General features: G+C 46.9%; 1 protein-coding gene across 1 annotated transcript in view; it reads left to right on the forward strand.

Moving 5' to 3' along the window:
- LOC147663327 (long-chain-fatty-acid--CoA ligase ACSBG2-like) overlaps window positions 1-23,159 on the forward strand; it is a gene marked incomplete at both ends in the record, with an annotated part of 401,356 nt that overhangs the window by 28,927 nt on the left and 349,270 nt on the right. Inside the window, one exon of the mRNA XM_086950519.1 lies at window positions 15,538-15,658. Within this exon, the coding sequence (XP_086806645.1) occupies window positions 15,538-15,658 (121 nt within the window). The remainder of the gene's footprint in view (window positions 1-15,537; window positions 15,659-23,159) is intronic.

A 23,159-nucleotide genomic window follows, 5' to 3' on the forward strand; every position in this document is an offset into this window, starting at 1 on the left:
CAGACTACGACATTCTATGCAGCCAGACGCCAGCAGGCCTACAGCGCTTGATCACAAAGCTGGTCGAGTATACCATAGACCACGGCTTGTCCCTGAACCTGAATAAAACTAAGGTGTTGTGTTTCTCAGCAGTCAGGGCCAAACAGGAAAAAATACCAGTGGTACGCAGCAGGAAACAGAATAGAGCAGTGTAACTCCTACAAATACTTGGGGAGTAGTGGTAGGCTCAAGATTTTCTCTTAAAGAACACTTAAACTTCAGAAAAGCTCAAGCAAACAAACTCCGTTTTGTATTAAACATGTTAAAATTTTAACTCCCACCTATTAAGTCATTATTGCCAAGTTTCTTCCGACCCTTACCCACGGCTAAAAATTATTTAAAGGTTAAGACGCCAACTTCCTGAATCTCCAGCAATCCGGTTTATTCAAACAAATCTTCTGGAATCTGCAGTTCACGTCACAAGCTCAAGTTCGCTTGGAATTCGGGTTATCATAACACCGGTTAGACAAGCTGCATTGATAAAAATGTGCTGGAAATTATAAGCAGCGCAAGAGGATTCCTTGTTGGGGCATTATTGGACAGAAATGCAGAACCAACCCGAAGGAACAAAAGTCTGGCACACTGTACTCGAACATGCACTAACAACGCTAGATATGCACAACGCCTGGGATATAGACTATAGTTTCACGGCATTCAAAAAGATAGTCAATCAAGCCGCTAAGCAAAAGGCTTGGATAATGGACAAAGCTGCTCTATCAAAGGAAAAGCATGGCTGCGTGGTTCTATCTCCATAGGAGACTCTATCGCCCCAGCCATATCTCATCCAGCATATAACTCCATTAATCCATCATCCGCTACTTCTGGTCAGATTGGGAGCGTTTAAATCAAAAGACCAGGTTCCAACATGGAAACAATCATGGCCAACCATGCGTTGCAGACTGTGGACAGGCGGAAGAATACCTTATACACCTAGTGTGTATTTGCCCAGTTGTGAACCACTTGAGAATGCATTATTTACTCTATGCATTCCGTTACTTCCAAGTCCGATCTTGTCGACCAGCCATAATGCTACTATTAAACAGCCATTCACTACAGACCTCCTGTAGGGCACCCAGATTTTTGCAGAAAGTTAGCTCACTATTATCAGTATATATCCAGTGCTTAATTTATTTATATAGGCACTGGGCAATTTATACTTGTTGTACATAGCTATGTTTTTTGCGATGTAAATTGGCACTATGTCATCATGTTTCTCCATGAGCTGCAGATTTTCATTCATTAGCATTGCTGTCCGCGGTTTATTCTGGCACTATGCCATTATTCGGTCTGAATACATTTCAGACTTCCACCTACTTTTAAACTGGTGGCTATACATATTGTACATACTTTTTACTGTGTCAATGTGCAGATTTTTTTTCTCCTTAATTCTATCTCCTAGTAATGATTTATTTACCTGGGATCTTGGAGCCTCATTACACAGTGATATGGTCCATTTGATTTAATTTATCATTTCAAACTCCCGTCACTTCATGAGTCTTTTCACTATGTTCATTATCCAGAGAAGGCGTGCACTATTGTTTTTTTTGATTGTCCTTTGCTTATGATAACTATTTATACGCTCTGTGTGTTCCTGGCGTGTTGTGTGAACAAGCTCTCGTGCAGAGTGAAACGCGTCACCTTTATTTAATAAAGCGTATTCCCTGTCATCCATTTTCGGATTCCTGATTTTTGCGAGGCTATTGCAGATTGCTGGGCGTGTGGCTTTTGAGGTCCTGACCTTTCAGTTCCGCCATTATTGAACGGGACCAGGACTGCTTCTTTATATATATATATATATAATCGTATTAGCAGCCTAGTGATAAGCACATATGCTCTTTGCATACAGCTTTTAACCATGAAGACCACTACACCTGCTATTTGCACCAAACTTTGAACCCTGAAATAGATGACTGAAAACCTGAAGCCTTGCAATATCATGTTTACGTTTGCACTTTGCACATGACTTCAGCTAAGCAGTTGAGGACTAATGCACATTTTGTATTTTAAACACTCAACTACTGCTAAGCACATGATTTTAGCTACGTCGTTGAGGATCCGCGTGCATTCGCACTTTTCGCACACAATCATTACAAAGAAAGTTGACAACCACCAACAATGAGCCTCACTCTGTATAGTAAAATTTCAATTTTGCCTATGATTTTAGCACATGATTTTCGATATAGGACAAAAGATGGACAAAATCGAGAAATAATTCATATATTGAATATTGTTTATTTATGTTGATGAATGTAGAACTTGTAAAAAGGCTATTCCCTACTTTTATTAACCATTCAATGTTTGACAAATCGAGGATTTTTATCACAAATTGTAATGGTTTTAATTAACTACATGCAATAAATTACTTGTCTTGTCAACTGCATTACTAAGCACATGTTACTGCCAGGACAGCAGCCCCTGCACCCCTCCTACAACCTGCCCCTCCGTGATAATCAACATATTGTTGCCACCCACACCCTCCTTGTCCTCATCGGCCTGCCTCATCCCCAAACATTGAAGTGCATGGAGTTCTGTAACTCCTCCCAGGGCCCCAAAAGATACTCTATCCTTGGCATCAGCAGGAAACTATTTCCTTGAAAGCGGGTCAGGGACCTGAAGGGATCACAGACTAGTTCTCCCTGGTATAGGTCACTTGTATGTACCGCAGGGATGCAAAGAATAAAAGAAGGCGTACACCGGTGACCAGCATCAGACTTAGTACTCATCTGGCAGTGAAGAAAAACTAATTCTGGCGGATCCAACAGTGAATTCTGTACAAACTAATCCCAGCAGGACAGTGCTCCAAGAACCTCTTGCACCTGCATCCCCAGTGCTCTAGTAAGGGAGCTAACATTCCAGGGTATGCAAAGGAGAGGGAGCTAACATCCCAGGGTATGCAAAGGAGAGGGAGCTAATAACCTTGGGTATGCATAGGAGAGGGAGCTAACATCCCTGAATATGCAAAGGAGAGGGTGCTAACATCCCAGGGTATGCAAAGGAGAGGGAGCTAACAACCTTGGGTATGCAAAGGAGAGGGAGCTAACATCCCTGCATATGCAAAGGAGAGGGTGCTAACATCCCTGGGTATGCAAAGGAGAGGGTGCTAACATCCCTAGGTATGCAAAGGAGAAGGAGGTAACATCCCAGGGTATGCAAAGGAGAGGGAGCGAACATCCCGGGGTATGCAAATCAATAAATTGAGGAAGCTGAAACCCTTCTTGCCAGCCAATGACTTTAGGACTGCAGTCCAAGCCCTAGTTATCCCTCGAGTAGATTATGGAAGTGTCGCCCTTTGTGGCCCATATCGACAACCGCACCCCTAAGAGCCTCTATTAATGCTGCAGCGAGATTCCTCTCTGGCTCAGAAAACACTTGCACATCTCGCCTGACTTAAAATCCTTGAACTGGCTGCCATACGAAGCTAGAGTACACCTGAAAATCGCGTGCATGACGCATAAGGCTATACATCACAACTCTCACAGTTACCTCGCTCAGAAACTGACATTCTCGGGTGGCTCTAGAGCCACAAGAAGCACAGAAAATCTACTACTGAAACCACAAAGATTCCACAAGAAAAAAGCATATAAATGGTCCTTCTCAGGCATGGCGGCCAGGATCTGGAATGCTCTCCCTCCAGAATCCAGACTTATCTCATCCACGGCATCCTTCAAAAAAGAAGTAAAATCGATCCCCTTGGCTAAATTCACATGAATATAGGCTAAGGAAATCTCGAGTCTCACTATTTTTCCTTTGTATGACAATGACCAGCCAGGTCACCTAGGCACCTTTGTTGCCTTGCCTCTATGGGTAATCATTTGCTCACTCCGTTTTGCTCATCTTTGCACAAAATTGCTTTGTTAATGATTCTTTTGTTTTTATATCCCCTATGTGTGTAAAGCGCTCTGAAATCCGTGAAGATCTTGTTGAAGCTCTATAAAACTTTATAAAATAAATAAATGCAAAGGAGAGGGAGCTCACATCCCTGGGTTTTCAAAGGAGCGTTAGCTACATTTGTTGCTGTTTGCTGCCATTTTATATCTCGTGGACTCTCAGACCGAGGAGATGGGGTGGGAGACGTGGATCTGACGTTTTGGACATAGTGCCATTATTGTCAACACCCCTACCCACAGCCTGAGCATGCATGAATAAATAAATGTGTAATAAACAATTCCTAGGCAATCATAGATAAATGCATATATACATATGCGGAGGGTATAAAAAATCAGTCAATAGGGTATCTGTACAAATATATAGTGTATTTATTCTTCATTTAAAAAAAAAAATGGCAAATAAAAACATAAAATTAATCATTTCAAAATAAATCAATTTCAACAATATTCCTTACAATAAACATACAAGGTTACATCTACAAAGGGTTTCAATCAACATATAACTATCATTAACATAATAATAGTCAAGTTGTTATCCATGTAGTAATTTTTCGACGCGCGTTTCGGCGTATCAAACGCCTTCTTCAGGAAATTACCACAAACCTAAAAGAGTTTATTTATACAAATATTAAAACATCATTCCCAACTACAATTCTTTAAAAATAGCATTGAACCATGATTATCTTAGTCTATGATAATCCACTATATAACTCCTTGTACTTATATATTATTTTAAAAGCCATGTACAATTAACTATTGTATACACATCACCCTATGTAATATTTTGTACATGTACCACTCCATTAATTATAAACAAGAAACTATTTGTTGTTTTTCTTGGCCGTATCCATTTTTAGAGCACTCTTCCCATAGAGTAAAACAAAGGATAATGAACTCTAAACCATCAGATATGAGGCTCAAGTAATTAGTAAGAGAAGATAATAATGAACCTATCCATGATTAATATAGCTATTATAAATCTACGTACTTCATGTATTACAGGACATGAACAAAAACTGAATGTTGTCATTTGATTCCTGGTTAGTGTTAGTTCTTTGAATAAGAGTTTCTGTAATATAGAAATAGATAAACATATGTACTGTGATAATTGAATGTCAGTTGCCAGATTTATTTTTAGTAAGGATAAGGGGTATGGCACTTACTTAAAAAATCCCACTATGAAGATATGGGGATTTATGGAGTCATATGTGACGTTTAAAAATTGTCCAGTTTCCCATCCAGAAACTTCCTTTTATCTAAAGATAGGAGATTTAAGTATAACGGATATCAACCTATCTGTCTATTCTTTATCTAAATGAATGTTATCTATTTTTTCTTGTTCTTATTCATACAAAAAATGTCATTAGACACTTAAAAACGTGATATTGCCAACTTTTTAGGTATTTATATGCTCGCCTTAATTTCTAACATATTTTTTATTTATTCATTAATGAACCACCATATTTTAGTTCTTATAAACCCTATTGATTTTATCCTATGAATAATCTTCGACTGTGGACTCCGCTAATTTTATAGTATACTAGCAGCCCGTCCCGACCTTGTCCGGGAGCGATCGGGCTTTAGGGTCCCCGCCTGTCCCGACATTGTCCGTGGGTCCCCCGGACCGGTCCGCCCGCCTGCCCAGAAATTGTCCGTGGGTCCCCCGGACCGGTCCGCCGCTCCTCCCAGCCTGTCCGCCACTCCTCACCGCTCCTCCCCGCGCTCATGTCCCGCGCTCCTGGACGCCGCTCCTCCCCGCGCTCCAGATGTCAGCAGGCACGTTGCGGCTGGCGCTACTTCCATGGGACTACTTTTTTTTCTTGTAAATTTTTTAGATAACTCTTGTATTTTATTTTATATAGCCTATGTCCATCTGCACACCCTGACAATTACAACGATGTATCGGGTGTGTGGATTGGCGCTGTGATTCCCGAGTTTACCCGCCTCAAAGGTTTAAAGTTCTTCTTTTATGATAGTAGTATAGATTATTTGCTCTGTGATGTCATCTTTAGACTAATGACGCCAAAGATTTATAAATATATACACAAGACAACTTTTGTTATGGGAAAATATTGCTGCAGGTTTATTCCATACAAAAGTATGCAATATGGTGTGTTATCTTACGGGCGACCCAAGGGCAGGCAGCTGTATCAACCTATGCTGCACCGCCCGCATGATGAGCCAGCACTGTGGGAAACCTAATCAGTGCTACACCTTTTCGGTGATCCTCCTCTGGATCACGTGACACATTGGTACCTTATTACTCACGCCCCTTTCAGGGCGGAGCGTAGCAGGGCAAACCCCTGGTTCGTCAGACCCCCAACTGCCTGAAGGACTAACTTTGCGCCATCGCGGTTTTCCAGGATCCTGCCCTGAGGCTCCTGGTTTTTGGCCCCGGCACTCCTATTTTGCCGCGCAGAGGTACCCTTACTGTACCCGTCTGCTTCTAGATCGCCCTGTAACTCCGCCACAGGTCTGGAGGCGGCCCCTGTCGCCACCAGAGCCCCCCCACCCCACCAAAACAGCTCATTTATCATTTGCAACCTCTCATTTCCAGGCCTCCTGCACATCTAAGGGAAGAGATCCCTCCCTACTGGTGATAGTTGAAACCCATCTATATCACAATAGCCCTTGACGTTCGCTAGGACCAGCTAGTGTCTGATGAAACCAAAGGCCCTTCTGGCCTGTGAACCTGTGCCAAGAACTTTTAACCCTCCTGTGGGAAAGTTCCACTGCCTTACATGACTCAGCCCCGTTCTAACTCTAGGCGGGACGATTTCAGACACCATGGATCACATTGCCCCATCTATTTGCTGATCTCACTTAGCTGCCGCCCTTCTAGCACAGTGCGTGCCTGAACACCTGTGTCCCCCATCTACAGAACAGCAGCCCACTTGTTAGGTAACCTCTCCCACCCCCACCTGCCTACTTTGGCTATTAGGGCGAGAAGGATTATACTTAACATTGGCACCATCCCTTTGCTTTCTAAAACATGACGCTGAGTAATGTTCATAACTGTACAATGGGTGCCCTCCTGCCCATGCCATGCATCCCTTATTCCGAATGGGAATTGCGCCTGCTCAGCTCCGGCAGTGGTGAAACCCGCTGGCATACCAGCTTAGAGAATTGTCTGCTTTAATACAGTGCGCACTGTCTGTCATGGTCACTAACATTAAGGATTGACTAAGTGCTACTTTACCCCATCCTTGAATATTCCCAAATAGGGGGGTGGGAGGGTTTACACTGCCCACCCTGAGCAGCCCCCGCTGTGAAAAATTAACTGCTCCGTTAAAATGTAATTTTTGTTGAACACTGTATGTGCCAAATGCTCGTTTTACATGGTAGCCTTTTGTGCTTGACACCTTGTTTCCCCATTTCTTGGGACCGCAGCACACTATGTTGGCTGACAGCGTCCCCACCCAGCGAGGCTAATATAGCTAACCGGACGGGGCATTTGAGCTTAACTGCAGGAACATGTCACCTACCCTTGGTTTTGGGGTGCACTTACTTCGCCCTGGTGACCATACGGTTGCACAGACCCCTATAGTTGCTAAACCCTGGTGAACACCTTAATGGTGGCAAATCTGGTTTGAAACAATATGTCTTGTGCCCAATTTTGGAGACACCTCACCCTTTTGTGTTGAGAACGTGCGCAGCGCACCCTGCTTGCTTAACTGCTGTCGGGTCACAGATGCCAGAACCTGCTAACCATCTCTGACTCTGGATGCTTAAACTCGCTAAAGTGTCGAAATCCCGGATTCCCAGATTCATGTTTAGCTGCAGTACGCCTTCAGTGGATCCGCTGAGAGATAACACAAACCGCATTTGTCATTAGAACCTTAAGAAGCACACAATTTTCACCTGGGCGTACCTGTAAATGAGACCGGCTCCACACAGCTGTGAGGCCAGAGACACACACATTAAACCTTTTTACTGGTTTTTGCCACTTCCCTTCTGGTTGCAGCTCTGTGTTTTTGTGAAGCGCGCGTGCCCCCGGGGCATGCTGACGCTGACTAACCAGTGTATGTTACTCACTCGCTGATACTTAAGTATTGCCAACTGCTCTTACTTGGATTGAAGGAATGCTGGATGATTCCTAAGGACTGTGTACTTAATACTTCAACCCAGTTTGACCCCAAAATTTTGGGACAACGCAAGAAGTAATCATGCCCTTCAAGGTACATCTACCCCAGCGTTGACGATCAACGTATTTGGGGGACAGGCTGCAGAAGATGCCCCCTCCAGTCTTTGGTTCTAGCCCATAGATGGGTAACCCGGGGGTCAGACAAGTCTGTGGGAACCAGCGGGGAACATTATGTGCAAATACCTGCCCTTGCCTGAATATTGGGAATGCCACATGGTCTATAAAACTCTGGTGCCATTTGGATCGAACGCAGTGTTTACCAAATTTTTTTGCACTGCAGTACATTTGCTAGATGACCACTACCACAATCCTCCTGCTGCCCTGGCTAAAGTGCGGGTGAATGTCTTAACTGAAGCGACCTGTAACCTGCCCTTGTAAGCCAGAGGACTGACTATTCCTGAAGCTGGTGAGGAAGGATGTTGAAATCTGATGGTAACTTTGCCACCGTAGTGTGACGTCGACTATGATCTCAAAGGGCTATGGGGTCACTAGATATTTTTGCCGCACGACTGGGAAGGCTGGTAACATACTGTGAATTTGATAAATTCCACAATGAAGAATCAAAATGACTACAGAATATTGAAGGCGCTACTGAGCAGTTTTCTGTACAGATGAAATCTGACAGAAAATATACGTCCTTGACAGAAGATTACCCATGGCACGGACGGGTGCCAGAGCGGCAACAAATGCAGTAAATATTGGGAAAGGCCAAACAATGACACTAGATCAAGTGCACTGCCTGAGGAGGCTAATAAAACTGGCTGTGTGTCTGCAACACCACCCAAGAGCTGCAGCGCCGCTGTTGCTGTGCCTGTGCTCACGGGAGGTTTGATAAAGGTCTTGGAAATGCAGCGAGGGCAACTAGTTTGCAAGTGTAAGTAAAGGAACGCCTCCAAAACCTGAAAGTGCTGTCTGACCGGCAGAAGATAAAACGGCCAAGCCACAGCAGACCCATGGATGCACTCAACCATGGCCCCTGTGCTCAGTCATTCCCAGGAAGGGCACGGGTGAATATCTGTGCCTCATGACTGGGGCATCTGAGCGGCAATCAGAGCTCATTCAAAAGATGAAGCACACACCGCAGTGCACCTCAGAGTGGGGACTCTGTGATGCTTGCACGGGACAGCGGTGCATCATGGTGGGGACTGGGGAGAACCAGCCACTCCAGTGCCCTCCAGTGAGGCTTTCCAATGGGGGCAAACCGCCCAGACACAAACCCAGGAAGGTTCGAGACACTCACATGTGGCATGAAATCGCTGCAAGAAGTACTTGTCGCAAACAGTGCGGTTCAGGTGCAGTATCTGGTCACGAGTGTCACCGCACTGCTTATGGAACTCACTGTGACGAGGTAAGTATCCACAAGACATGGCACCATGAAGGACCACCCACTGCTGTTTCAGGGCTCAGGACACTAAAAGGGGCACAAGTGTCTCCACATCACTAAGGCTGTCCGTGTGTCCCATGAGGCACTGGTGCTGATCAGGGGCGTAGGAGACACTAAAATTCGGGGGGAGGGGACAGGGACAACCTTGTGGACTTTCCGGTGACCCTATACAAATCACTGCCCGTTAAACGAATACAATTGCATACTTTTGAAATGAAATATTGAGACAAGCCGGCGTGTAGTCACAGTTTGCATCTACACTTTATTGTTATTTATATTTACATAGTAATCAGACCAAATGTTAAAAAAGCATGTATATGAAGCTTGCATCTTCAGGCACCAAGCAAACAAAGGTCGCTGACTTAGGGTGGGGGCATTGTGTTTGCAAGTGCATTATGGATTGAAAAGTACCTGCTGCTGTATTCCTGGTCTCCAGCAATTTTCAGGCAACAATAAAAATGTGAAGATAACTTTGATGATTAATGTTTTTTATTGAGAGAGATCAGCGGTTTGTCTAGTGGAAGTTTTGACTCATGGTAAGGTAGCCACAGTGGGGTAATATGCCTACTGCAAAGAATGTGTACCACGCAGATCACAAAATGCATATCATGCAAATAGAGCAAACAGAAGGAGATGATGGATGCAGTGCTGAAACTTTTAAGACACTCACCCCCAGTCACAGATCTGGGTTGAATGCATCATCGTTTTTTGACTCACTTTGCCACCCCAGTTCAGACACAGCTATATGCAAATCAGTCCCAGGATGCTTGTTTCCGGTCCAGGGAAGACCTGGCATGGCAGCTCGGGCGGGACTGTTCTCATGAGGCACAGGGTCAAGACTGATTTGCATATAGCTGTGTCTGAACTAGGGTGGCCAAGTGAGCTAAAGAATGATGATGGATTCCACCCAGATCTATGACTGGGTGAGTGACTGCAAAGTGTCAGCACTCCATCCATCATCTCCTCGTGTTTGCTTTGTTCACCCTAAGTTGGCAGGGTATGCCCAGATGTGGGACCCTTGCTCACTTTGCCACTGGATCAAGCTAGCCTGACTGATGAGGGCTGTTAGCCCGAAACCAGACCCAGGATGCTTGTTTTTGGTCCAGGGAAGACATGGCTAGGCAGTACGGGCTCGACCGTTCTCATGAGGCACAGGGTCAAGACTGATTTGCATATAGCTGTGTCTAAACTGGGGTGGCAAAGTGAGTTAAAGAACAGTGATGGATTCAACCCAGATCTGTGACTGGGGGTGAGTGTCTGAAAAGTTTCAGCACTCCGTCCATCATCTCCTTCTGTTTGCTTTGTTCACCCTAAGTTGGCAGGGTATGCCCAGATGTGGGTCCCTTGCTCACTTTGCCACTTGATTCAAACCTGGCTGATAGGCCAACACTGGTCCCAGGATGCTTGTTTCTGGTCCAGGGAAGACATGACTTGGCAGTTCGATGGATTCAACCGAGATCTGTGACTGGTGGTCAGTGGTCCGACCATCATCTCCTTGTGCTTGCTTTGTTCGCCCTAAGTTGGCAGGGTATGCCCATACATGGGTCCCTTGCTCACTTTGCCACTTGATTCAAGCTAGCCTGGCTGATGAGGCGTGTTAGCCTGAAACCGGTCCCAGTATGAAAGTTTCTGGTCCAGGTAAGACATGGCTAGGCAGTTCGGGCTGGACTGTTCCCATGAGGCACAGGGTCAAGAGTGATTTGCCTATAGCTGTGTCTGAACTGGGGTGGCAAAATGATCTAAAGAACGATGATGGATTCAACCCAGATCTGTGACTGGGGGTGAGTGTCTGAAAAGTTTCAGCTCTCCGTCCATCAGCTCCTTTTGCGTTATCATGTAAATAGGTCAGTGAGTTACTGCTTTTGTCTGAGAGATTCTTTTGGTATTTGCAGTTTATAAGTTAAAATCTTAACAGTGATCAGTAAGCTATTAACCGTCATCAAAGAACTGCATGAAAACCTCAAGGTATAGATTAAAATGTTATGACTTTACCCCAGTCTTTCCTTATCCTAATATTTGAAAATGGGTTCATAAGGATACAAATCAATTCTGATTATTAAAGAGAACCCCCCAAATAAGGTGTTATGTTTTTAATTCTGAGTTTGTACTTCTCTTGCTTTGCAATGCCATCCTGTGCCCTGGGCACTCCCTAATGTTTTGCTGACTGGTTCTGGTGGTACCTGACTCTGACTGACCCTGGCCTCTGCCTAACCAGGCCCAGGACCAGTGCTATTCTGAAAGAGACACTTAAGATACTGTGAAACACCTACATGCACTAGGGTGCACTATGGGTTAGGGTACCCCTATGATTGGCATGACCTATAATGCCCTAGTACATAATAGGGCAGGGGGAGGAGAACTATCTTTAAGTCCCTAGTATATAATAGGTCATGGCAGTTTAGAGACCAGCAGCCTTTCTGCACCTGCATGTGTGCACTGCTGAAGCCTGAGGACAGTTTAAAAGTAGCCCTGTGTTGTAGGACTGCTTTTAAAATGCAAATTGTGCCCAAAATCGACTTTTGCGTTTGGGGAACTTACAAAATGATGAACTACAATGTTGGGGCAACATTAAGTTAAGTGGAAAAATGTTTCCACTTAACAATGGCTGTATCATATATGCCACATAATACATAATTTGCTGCATAATCTAACAATTTCACCCAAAACAATGTTGTAGCTCAAACTGATCAAAAATGACTAAAAGAAATGTGACTTATGTTGCTGTGGAGTGTAGGGCCCTTTGCAAAGGTTGACTGGTCACCTTTCCCCCTGCTGCATTTGTATGTTACACAGGTACTAATGAGGCAAAATCTCTGCAGAGGCTCTTAGTATGTATAAATATGTCAAAATAATAAAGTATAAAATGTACCGCATTATGCTGCAGCCTTTTGATTGTTGCATAATTTAGTCAACACTGCAACATCATTTTGCCCTCCATTGCTGCATAACTCCAGTGGCCCGAAAATAGGTTGCACATGTTAAAAGTGTTTGTGCATGAACCAGAGACCATGACGTTTGAAAACTTAGGGGCTGATTACGATAGCAGGTGGACTTCAGTCCGTCTGCCATCGAATCGGGGAATGGGACCGGTGGCCTGCAAGGTGGCGGCCCCACGATAGGCATTACAATGCGACCGCCACTATGGCGTTCGCAGTGCCTATCTTTTATATTGCAGCAGGTGCTGCTCGCTGCATCATCCACTGCAATGTAAAAAAGAGACAGGTTACATATATCCATGCACTACGTGGCAGGCACAATGCGGTGCCTGCCTCATGATGCAGTGATATGTAGGTGGGGCATCATAGGTGACCCCCAGGTCCGATGTCTGGGGGCTGGGGGGAAAGGGGTACGAACCCCCAATGTCCCTTTCCGTCATCTTTTCCATGGTGTGTGAACCGCCATGGATAGGCTGGCGGGTAAGAGACATCGTAATCCCTACTGCGGTGCACCACAACCAGGACTGTAGGAACCACAAGCTCCTCCGCTGCACTGGCGGGCTCAAGGTGCCCATCGGGTTTGTGGTGGTTGGTCTTTCCGACCGCCAGGGAACAGCCTACCATTATAATATGGCGGGCGGTGATGCAGTCACTGATGGCGGCACCACCGATGGGGTGACGTGGTGGTCCCACTGCCATTATAATCACCCCCTAAGTTTGGTGTGCATGCAAATCCTACATTGCCAACCCCTGGTAAGTTGCATTACTACTGCTGAAAAAGGCCAATGGAGGTACCAATGGGTGAGGTGGACTGGCCTCAAGGGTCTTGTGACCTCAGTGACAGAGTCACTGGCGCTCTAGGGTGTGCTGCTTCGTAGGTCTGCCCGCAAGACTGGAGGTGAACTGCAGTATGGATTGTGGTGGACAGGCTTTCAAGGTTAACTCACACTTGCCACTGTTAGGGTCCACCTGCGGATGCTAAGACACCAGGGCTTGTAAGGTCTATCGGGCCTTCTAAGGTGTAGCATCGGAATAAGCTGTCAGGAGTGTGGTCTGATGAACTGGTCATGAAGGCTGAACACGGTTCTCCAGGTCCAAATTCAGCAGCTCTGGACAGAGTGCCACTTCCTCTCCCACACTGAACACCATACTGCCCCACAGAGAGAATCTCGCACTGCCTTCGGCTACATCTCAATTGTGCTGCGACTAAATTCAAATTATGCACTAGACAACAGTATAATTCTGCCTGAAAAAAAAATTAATAACACCCTGGAAAAAGCAAACACTCATAAGGAATGCAAGAATAAGCAAAGCATGTGAACTGTAATCAGTAACAACATGGTTACCTTAACGGTTTTAAACTCCTATATGACGTCAGGACCAGGAAGGGACCAGTTTCAATGTCCATTGCTTATATCCTTTCAAAATGTAATAAGTTTGGATTAAAAAACTGTACACTTTTTATAAGCTAAAATAATTAAAACAGTTGAAAACGATCATATTAAACGTTTCTACTCCACCCATCGACCAGGTATCGCAGTACCTTTAGGAATGGTGCACTTCCCCACCCTGGGAAAATAATGTTGTTCAAAGAAAAAAGATAAAAAGAAAGTAGCGCTTTTACTGGCAAACTCTGCAAAGTGGTACCTATGTGTGTGGGTGCAAATAATAATCTGGCCTGTCTGCTGCCCGCTCTGTATTGTTTTATATAGGTATTTAATAATATTTTCTCTCCGAGGTTGTTCTTTGGAGTAAAAAAACAGTCAGATAATTAGGACATTTCCAGCCAAAGTGTTCCGCTCTTTTTTGGATCCATTTCACAGGGGAACAAATAAAGAAAAGGAGAGGCAAGAGAGAGGTAAGAGCGGTCTCTTCAAATCACACAAGTGAGGAAGAGCGAGACAGAGAGAGCATGAATAGAGAGAGAGAGAGGGCAGGAGGGCGCTGCCAGAGGCAGATCAGGAGAAGTGGACACTGTCTTTGCCTTCTCTGGGCATGAAGGCAAAGAGTTTTTTTACCTTCTCGGCCCTTCCCAGAACCGGAGCCTTACTACAGCATAACAAAAGGGCAGGGCCGGGGGCCTCTTTGACTGCAGCAGGGCAAGTGCAGGGCCATTACGCGCTAATGGCCCTGCGATTAACAGGAGGGCGAGGGGTAATTATTTTGTTCCCTCGTCAGTCCCCAGTGTCGTCCCACTCCAAAATCTGGGGGGGACATATCCCCCGTGTCCCCCACACTTCCTACGCCCATGCCCCGCAGCTTGAGGTTTCGGTTTCCCTTTGCACCGCTCCATATTTGCGTATTTGTGCGGTTATGAATGCGGTGGTGACGGAGGAGAATTCTGGGTTTAGTGTACACCCAGCGCCCCTTTTATGAAATCAAAGATTTCCTCCCGGAACTTTGAGTTTGGGACAGTAGAAGACTAGGTGTGCTAGAGCCCCTTTTTCCCTGCCGCAGTTCCTTCACCGGTCGTCCTCTGAGGCCTAGTGAGGCTAACCGAGCGGGGGTCCAGAAGGGCTTGTGGAGAAGCCGAACCAGCCTAACCAGATTTCTTACTAATAAACGTGCCTCGCTTATTATACATTTGCTGCGGTGTGCACCACACACACCCATGTCCCATGTGCAGTTCTTCAGACACACTTCCCTACGAGTTTTTAAACGCCTCTAATGACCAATGTGTACTTAGCCACCAGATTGGTATTGGGGCGTTCGGGTGAGGACGCCCGTTCTTTGTGCCAGAGACTGGTGAAAGCTGGTGTCCTTTCTATGCACGGGTCCATTGGACTGCGACCCCTGGGGGGCGCCATCGACCCTCCCCCTGCATCGTGCATTCGTTAAAGTTCGACCTCTGCGCATTCAAAATGACAATGTTTTTTTACTTTTGCTTTTTTTTATACCATTGGGAATAGCACTATGCAAATAGGACTCCACCGCAAATAAAAAAGTACGTAAAAACATTGACATTTTCAACGCCAGCAGCTCTAAATTTAAAAAATGCGACACCGATTGCATTGCAAATGCTTGTTGAACAGACTTTTCTCTAGCTGGCCGTTCATTCTCATCGGTAGGTTTTGCATGCACACTGGCACGGATTGCAAAAGCTGGCACTGCCCATATCTCAACGGAGCCTTTGTTTTCTCTTCGCAGCGGTTTTGCAGTTGGGATTTACACCACAAATTCCCCGGAGGCGTGCCAGTACGTGGCAGAAGACTGCGATGCCAACATCCTCGTTGTGGAGAACCCGAGGCAGCTGGCCAAGATCCTGCAGGTGAGTGGATGCCACCCGAGGGGTGCCGTGTGTGAGGGCACGGGTGGCTGGGATCCCGTGCGGTGGATAAGGACAGCGGGTAAACAGTCCCTTCTGCCCGTCATGGGTGCACTGCTGACAGGGGCGGACAGCGGATAAACACAGACCCTCCCGCCCGTCATGGTTGCACTGCGGACAGGGGCGGACAGCGGATAAACACAGTCCCTGCTGCCAGTCGTGGGTGCACTGCGGACTGCGGATAACAGTCTGGTTCAAGATTTCAACTCTAGCATATTAGGACCATCTAAACTTAACTCCAGTATTCTGTCTCATTTGTTCATCTTTCCAGGTGTGTGATAGATTCCCTTCTTTTAATTGCAAGGGAGATATGTCGACATTTCCTAACATATGCCAACATCAGCCATTCAATTTATACATTTATTTAAAAAGTGGCAGCAACGAACCAATGTGACGGCAAATCTGATCCAGGGTACTCAATTGGCCACCAAGAGGCTGCGTTTTAAAACCTCTTAGCGGGCTAAGGCACCTGCCGCAGAGATCTTTGTGTGCGAAACGATTTTGAGGGGATTCTAATAGTGGAAAGATAACTCTGGTGCTTAATGCAGTTCTAGGAGAGCTTTGTGCTTTGTTCAATCATTTTTGACTCCTATAGTTGCATAGAGGGTTTATGTGCCTGCTGCAAAGCACGTGGCATAACATGCACATTTCAGATTTATATTTTTTGTACATAAGTGGGCTACTGCTTTTCACTACGCCCTAACAACCGTGCCATTCATGAACGAAGAGGCGTTAGTTGTCTCATGCACCCTGTATGTGACAGCTTTTTTATTGATACAGCAACATTCTAGGCCAAGTCAAACACAAGCAGTCCTTGCACTGCGCACATCCTGGACTGAAGTATTTGAAACTGCTCTCGTGATAATGAAGAAAGGAAATCCAATCCAAAGGACTGTATCCATAAAAGTAGAGCACATACAAGATTAAAATCACAATAAACAGTTAAGAGGAAGGGTGTGCTGCTACTGCTCAAAGAGCCAGGTCTTGAGGAGTCTTCTGAAGGTGAGTAGTTCTTGGGTCTGCCGTAGGTGAGTAGGGAGGGTGTTCCGGGTCTTGGCCGCGAGGAAGGACAAGGATCTGCCGCCGGAGGTAGTTTGTTGGATGCGTGAGACCGCGGCGAAGGCGAGGCTGGCGAAGCGGAAATGGCGGGTGGGGGTGTAGAAGCTTAGTCGGCCGTTGAGGTAGGCTGGTCCAGTGTTGTGGAGGGCTTTGTGTGCGTGGGTGAGTAGCTTGAAGGTGATCCTTTTCTTTTTTTTTTTGACGGGGAGCCAGTGTACTTCTCTGAGGTGAGGGGTGATGTGGCTGTGGCGAGGAACATTGAGGATCAGTCGGGCGGAGGAATTTTGAAAGCGTTGCAGTCGTCGTAGGTGCTTGGCTGGGATGCCTGCGTGGAGTGCGTTGCCATAGTCCAGTCTGCTGCTGACGAGCACTTGGGTCACCGTTCTTGTTTTGGTGGGGATTTGATTGATTGATTTGATTTTTAGATTTGTAGAGCGCGACGATTGCCCGGTGGGGTCTTTGCGCTAAAATCCACTTGTAGGTCCTGCCAAGCAGAAGGAGGGTTTTGTAGCAGGAGGAGGAGACGGCGTTGACCTGCTTCGACATGGAGAGGGAGGAGTCTAGGATGAATCCCAGGTTGCGTGTGTTGTCGGTGGGTGTTGGTGCTGTTCTCAGCGTGGTCGGCCACCAGGAGTCGTCCCAGGCTGAGGGGGTGGTTCCGAGGATGAGGACCTCAGTTTGGTCCGAGTTCAGCTTCATTCCCTCGTGGAGGTTGGTTTTGTCGGTGTGCGGGTCTTTGGTGAGGGAGATGATCAGCTGGGTGTCGTCGGCGTAGATGATAATGTTGAGGTCATGCTGGCGGGCGATGTGTGTGAGGGGGGCCATGTAGACCTTGAACAGCATTGGGCTAGGGGATGATCCCTGGGGTTCGCCGCAGATGATGTCGATGGCTTTGGAGCGGAAGTGGGGTAAGACAGACGCTATGGGTTCTGCCAGAGAGGAAGGAAGTGGTCCAGTCCAGGGCCTTTTCTTGGATTCCGGCCTCTTGGAGGCGTGTCTTTAGTGTGCGGTGGCAGACCGTGTCGAAGGCGGCTAACAGGTCCAGGAGGATGAGGGCTGATGTTTCGCTGTTGTAAAGTTGGATCCTGATGTCGTCTGTGGCGGCGATTAGGGCTGTCTCGGTGCTGTTTCTTCAGAATTCGGACTGGGATGGGTCTAGGATGTTGTTGTCCTCGAGGTAGCGGGTCAGTTGCGTGTTGTTGACTTTCTCAATGACCTTCGCCGGGAACAGGAGCAGGGAGATGGCCCGGAAGTTCTTGAGGTCCTTGGGGTCCGCCTTGGATTTCTTGAGAAGGGCGTTTATCTTGGCCTGCTTCCAGCTTTTTGGGAATGTGGCTGTTTCGTGGGAGATACTGATTACTTTCCGTAGTCGGGGTGCGATGGCTGCGTCTGCTTTGTTGAATATGTGGTGTGGGCAGGGGTCAGACGGTGAACCTGAGTGGATGGAGTTCATGATCTTGTGTGTTTCCTCATCGTTGACGTTGGTCCAGGAGGTCAGGCGGTTGGTGTGGGTGGGGTTCGCAGGGAGGCTGGAGTCTGGCGTTGTCGGTGTGGTCGAGATGTTGAAGCTGTCGTGAATGTCAGCGATCTTGCGATGGAAGAAGGTGTCCAGTGAGTCGCACAGTTCTCGTGAGGGCGGGATGCCGTTGGTGTTGGCGCTGGGGTTGGAGAGTTCTTTCATGATTCTGAAGAGTTCTTTGCTGTCGTGAGCGATGTTGTCCAGGCAGGTTTTGAATGACCATCTCTTGGCTGATCTGATGAGGTGGTGATGTCTATGGGTGCGTTCTTGTGGGCTGCGTGGCTGTCCGGTGTTCGTTCGTGGAGCCATTTCTTCTCCAGTTTCCGGCATGTTCTTTTGGAGGTCTAAATTGTAAATTTAAATTGTAAATTGTTGTGTCTTGTAAAGCGCACTGCTACCCGGAGGCCTCGTAGCGCTATAGACCGCTGGGGAACCCGTCCTGGCTTTCCCTGTGAGATAGTCCCTCCTGGGGGTCTCCAAGGTGAAACCAGGCATCCCCGGCGTTTGTGTGGGGCCGTTGTGGAGATGAGGCAAGCTAATGCCCAGAGTTGCCGAGTGTGCTCCCTGGTCGGAGTAGGCACCGATGCGAGAATTATCAGTCCGCTGATCCTGGTCCAAGACCCTGCCGCGTCGGGAATCGAACCCTGGTCCCGGGCCGTTCTCTGCACTCTGGTCTGCCGCCTCTAACCAGTGAGCCACACCTCTCCACTCCTCTAGAGCTCTTCGGTGAACCAGATGGCTTTCTTGCTGGTGCGGCTGTTGGAGGGTTTCTTGAGCAGGGCGAGGGTTTTGGCTCATTCGTCTATCCATTGTCTGAAGTTGCGGGCGGCGGTGTTTAAGTCGGTGGGTGGTTTCTGGGCGAGGGTAGTGGCTACCTGGTCTTAGCTGACTTTGCTCCAGCAGCGGCGGGGCAGCTGTTTGGTGCAGTGGTGCGTGGTGGGCTTCTTGTAGGGGAAGTGGACGCAGCTGTGGTCGGTCCAGTGGAGTTCGGTGATGTGGTCGAAGGAGACTTGGGTGCTTGTGGAGAAGATGGGATGGCCGGCGATGTGGGTGGGTGGGTGCGGTGACAAGTTGTTTGAGGCCGAGGTTGTCTATCAGGGTGGCGGTGTTGGCGTCGTTCTCGAGGTGGAAGTTCAGGTCCCCGAGGAGAATGTAGTCCTTGGTATCGAGTGCGTGGGTGTTGGCGAGGTCGGCGATGTAGTAGCTGAACTGTGGGCGGGGTCCGGGGGGGTCTGTAGATGAGTGTTCCTCTGAGGGTGGTGTTTGGGTCGATGTGGATCTGGAAGTTCAGGTGTTCAGCTGTGCTGAGGGTGTCGTCTGAGTGTGTGGAGACCTTGAGGGAGGATTTGTGGACGATGGCTATTCCTCCTCCAATTCCGTTGGTGCGGTCTCTGCGAGAGATCTTGTAGCCGTCCGGGATGCTATGGCGATGTCAGGTGCCGAGGAGTCGTTCCACCAGGTCTCGATCAGGAAGGCGACGTCTGGGGCGGAGGTGTCGAGCAGGTCCAATAACTCGATGGTGTGTTTTCGTGTGGAGCGGGTGTTCAGGAGAATGCAGCGGAGATGGTTGCATTTGTTCTTTGGTGGATTGGCGGTTGTCGCAGGTGAAGCTGCAGTTGTGGAAGGTGAAAGGTACATGGGTGCGTTTCGGGGCGGCTTGGAAGCAGGTGGGGTGTCGTCCGGAGTTGAGAGCGTGGAGAGTGCTGGCGTCGTATTGGAGTCTGGCATAGTGGCGTATGCGGGGTCCAGGGGTCTGGCACTGGGCGCAGTCCAGACGCGGACGGGCGCAGACAGGCTTGCCTCTGGAGCCGCGGCCACCATTTACGGTGGGGATGGAGGGAGGAGCAGCTGGGAGGCGGGGGTGGGGCCGCAGGGAAGCAGCGGCGGGAAAATGGGCAGAGGGTACAGAGGAGAAATAGGGGGGGGAGGGAAGAGAGGAGCAGGATGCGAGGGCAAAGAGGAGCAGGATGCGAGGGCAAAACGGCAAAAAACAGGTACAGACAGGAACAGAACTTACCAAAATGCACAGAAATCAGAAAAAACGATGGTAACAATGGGAAAAGTAATGCATGCTCAGGCAGGCAGTCAGCACGACCAGGGGCACAGCAAGATCGAACTAGCGATCAGCAGCAGCAAGGGGGAGAGGCGCTGGCAGACAGGTGGAGCTGTGCGGCAGTGGAGGAGCTACCTGGCCTGCAGGCAGGGTCAGGGTAATGGCTAGCCAAAATAATGCGGGACGTGCTCTTATAAAATCTTCAATATAGCTTAATTTTAGTTCACTGTGGCATATATACTGAGCAGGGGAGATTGCTACAGAATCGGTTTTCCTCTAGTTGGATACTAGTGCTTTTGGCGATACCCTAAACCTCTGCACCATAAGTTGGAGTAGGTATGCACTGTGATTTAAAAATCTTCAGGATCGCCCCTGATCTTTTTGGGCAGGGGAGACTGAGAATAGAGTTGATGGCCTTTGAAAACTCATTCTTGCAAAACACCATATGTTCAGTCCAAGTGCCGTTTGCAGCAAAGACCATCCCCAGGTATGGGAAAGTGCAAGTGCTAACTATTTTTTGATTGGCAACGGAAATGGAGGTTAGGGGGTATTTCCTAGGCCCACAAGAAGTTATAAACAATTTCCTGAAGTTGGTGCATAATTCAAGGCCAGTCATAAAATCCATAAATCCCTGTACTCGAGTGCATAGTGCATTTGGGGTGCATCCAATTAAAACCACATCATCCGTGTGTAAAAACACCAGGAGGGGTTTGCCTTTAATTCTGGGAATGTCGTCGGTGAGTGTAATCAATGATGTATGCAGATTATTAATATAAATGATAGAGGAGAGGGGCTAAACGCACCCTTGCCTATCCCCTCTACCGACATTGATGTCATTGGACACCTCACCCCGCCGCCAATCCTGACCTGTGCCTTTAAATCTGTATGCAGGTAGGCCAAAAAAATGTACAAGGGCCTCATCTAAGACGTGTGCTAGGAGAATGGACCATAAATGTGATCTATTTACAAAGTCGAAGGGAGAGGCCGGGTCCATAAAAACTAGATGAAGTGGAGAGTGCTGTACTATATTGTATTTTCCAATAACCAAGTTATGATTCAAACACTGCTCATTTGTACCTAATTTACTTCTAAAACCTCATTGACAGTGCTCTAAAATTTGATTGTCTTCAACCCTACGTTAAAATTTTATTGTATAAAATTCTTCCTTAAATTTGGAGGGTGTTATCTATTAGGGAGATCGGCCTGTAACGGCAAGGTTGTGTGCGATCTCCCTTTTTAGGTCGAGGCTAGTGCAGCGCATACGCTGCTTGCTAGACTTTTAGTAAGTGGGTTTTCAAAGTGCTACCAGAGGCTTTTGCTGGCCTCAAGCTGGCGGTAACGCACAAGTGCAGCTGCCATCTGTCTTCTCCATCACGGGCAATTAAGTGCATTGCGATCACTTCTGGCAATTAAGTGCATCCCGATGCACTTTCACATAAGTCTTCAAGAAAGCCTTTCTTCTCACTGTAAACTCCTGCATGCGTATGGTTTTTCATTCAACTATAGGCTACTGTAATGAGTATTTCTTTTTTTTTAAAAACATTGGTGCAACATACACTTGTCATGCACTGCAAATTGCTTTGTATTGTAAGTCAGACTTGTGAACAGTTCTAGAATGTTGCTTTTTAATTTGCATCCGAATGGTCCATATCCTCTGGTGATCGGATTTAGAAGCTTAAAAACACCTCATTTAAATGGAGCTCCAATAAAACTAAGCCTTGGTACAGGAAGACGTTTTTGCGAAGAGAGCAGAGTTCCAATAAGAGTTGAATGCTAGCCTCTCCCATAGACTGTCAGCACTGCAAGACATATTGCTGAGCAAAACTGATTTGAACTCTATGCTGTGTGCCGAATTTAAAGATGAAAATGGTTCTCGCCTGAGTTGATAAAAGTTTGTCCAGAAAGCAAGTTATTTATAATGTCATGGCAGCAAGGAAGTATATAACGTACATGTAAATGCTTTGCTGTTGCCTACCTGTCTGTCCATCCGTTCATATTGACTGCATTTGCGGTACATAGTATCAGTCATTGGACCCCAAGGGAGGTCACAATATTTACATAACCGGAGGCTCCCAAAGGCTGTGTATTCTCTGACCGACGCAGGGGAGAATAGGACACTGTACACAAAAATTGCAGTCCATTAATGCTTAGAGTTTTGGACAAGCCCAAATGCACTTCACTTTATAGTGCATAATGGAATTGGGAGGAAATTAGCATTTTTTTTATTAATAGGGTGGAAATGGAAAGGCATGTAATACCATATTTTTTTTTAAATGTAGGAAGTAAAACCAATAGAGGAAACATAATGCATATATTCTACACGTGTCACTGGCCCTTTAATTTTTAATTCATAAGGAAAATAAAACTAGGTTTGTTGTTAATGGTCTGTAGTGCATGTTCATTTTAATAAAGTTATGTTCGAGGCATATGAGCTGCAGATTACACACTGTGCATAGATGGCCACCTAGTGTTGGGCCCTGATGTTTGCAGTTTATTTTTGTTGTAGAAAAGTCTTTGGAAGTCACAGGATAGGTGACTCCTCCTTTGGATGACACTGCGCATGGGCATCGGCTCCATCCCCAGACTATTTTTTTCTGCCACCGGGCTCGGATGTGTTTCCAGCGCTCGTGTTGGAACAGATATCCTTCGGCGCGTAATGCTCACCAACTTCAACAATATAGTTTCAAATGAGTTTCCAGTCAACGCTACTCTTCAACATCGAAGCCTTCGATTCCGGTCGTCGACGATGGCCTTCGGGCCTAACTAGGCCTCGACTCCAGCTCATGGAAAGGAAGCCATTTAAAAAGTGTCCT

Source organism: Lissotriton vulgaris, unplaced genomic scaffold (assembly GCF_964263255.1).
Source record: "Lissotriton vulgaris unplaced genomic scaffold, aLisVul1.2 SCAFFOLD_2144, whole genome shotgun sequence".
NCBI classification, from domain to species: domain Eukaryota; kingdom Metazoa; phylum Chordata; class Amphibia; order Caudata; family Salamandridae; genus Lissotriton; species Lissotriton vulgaris.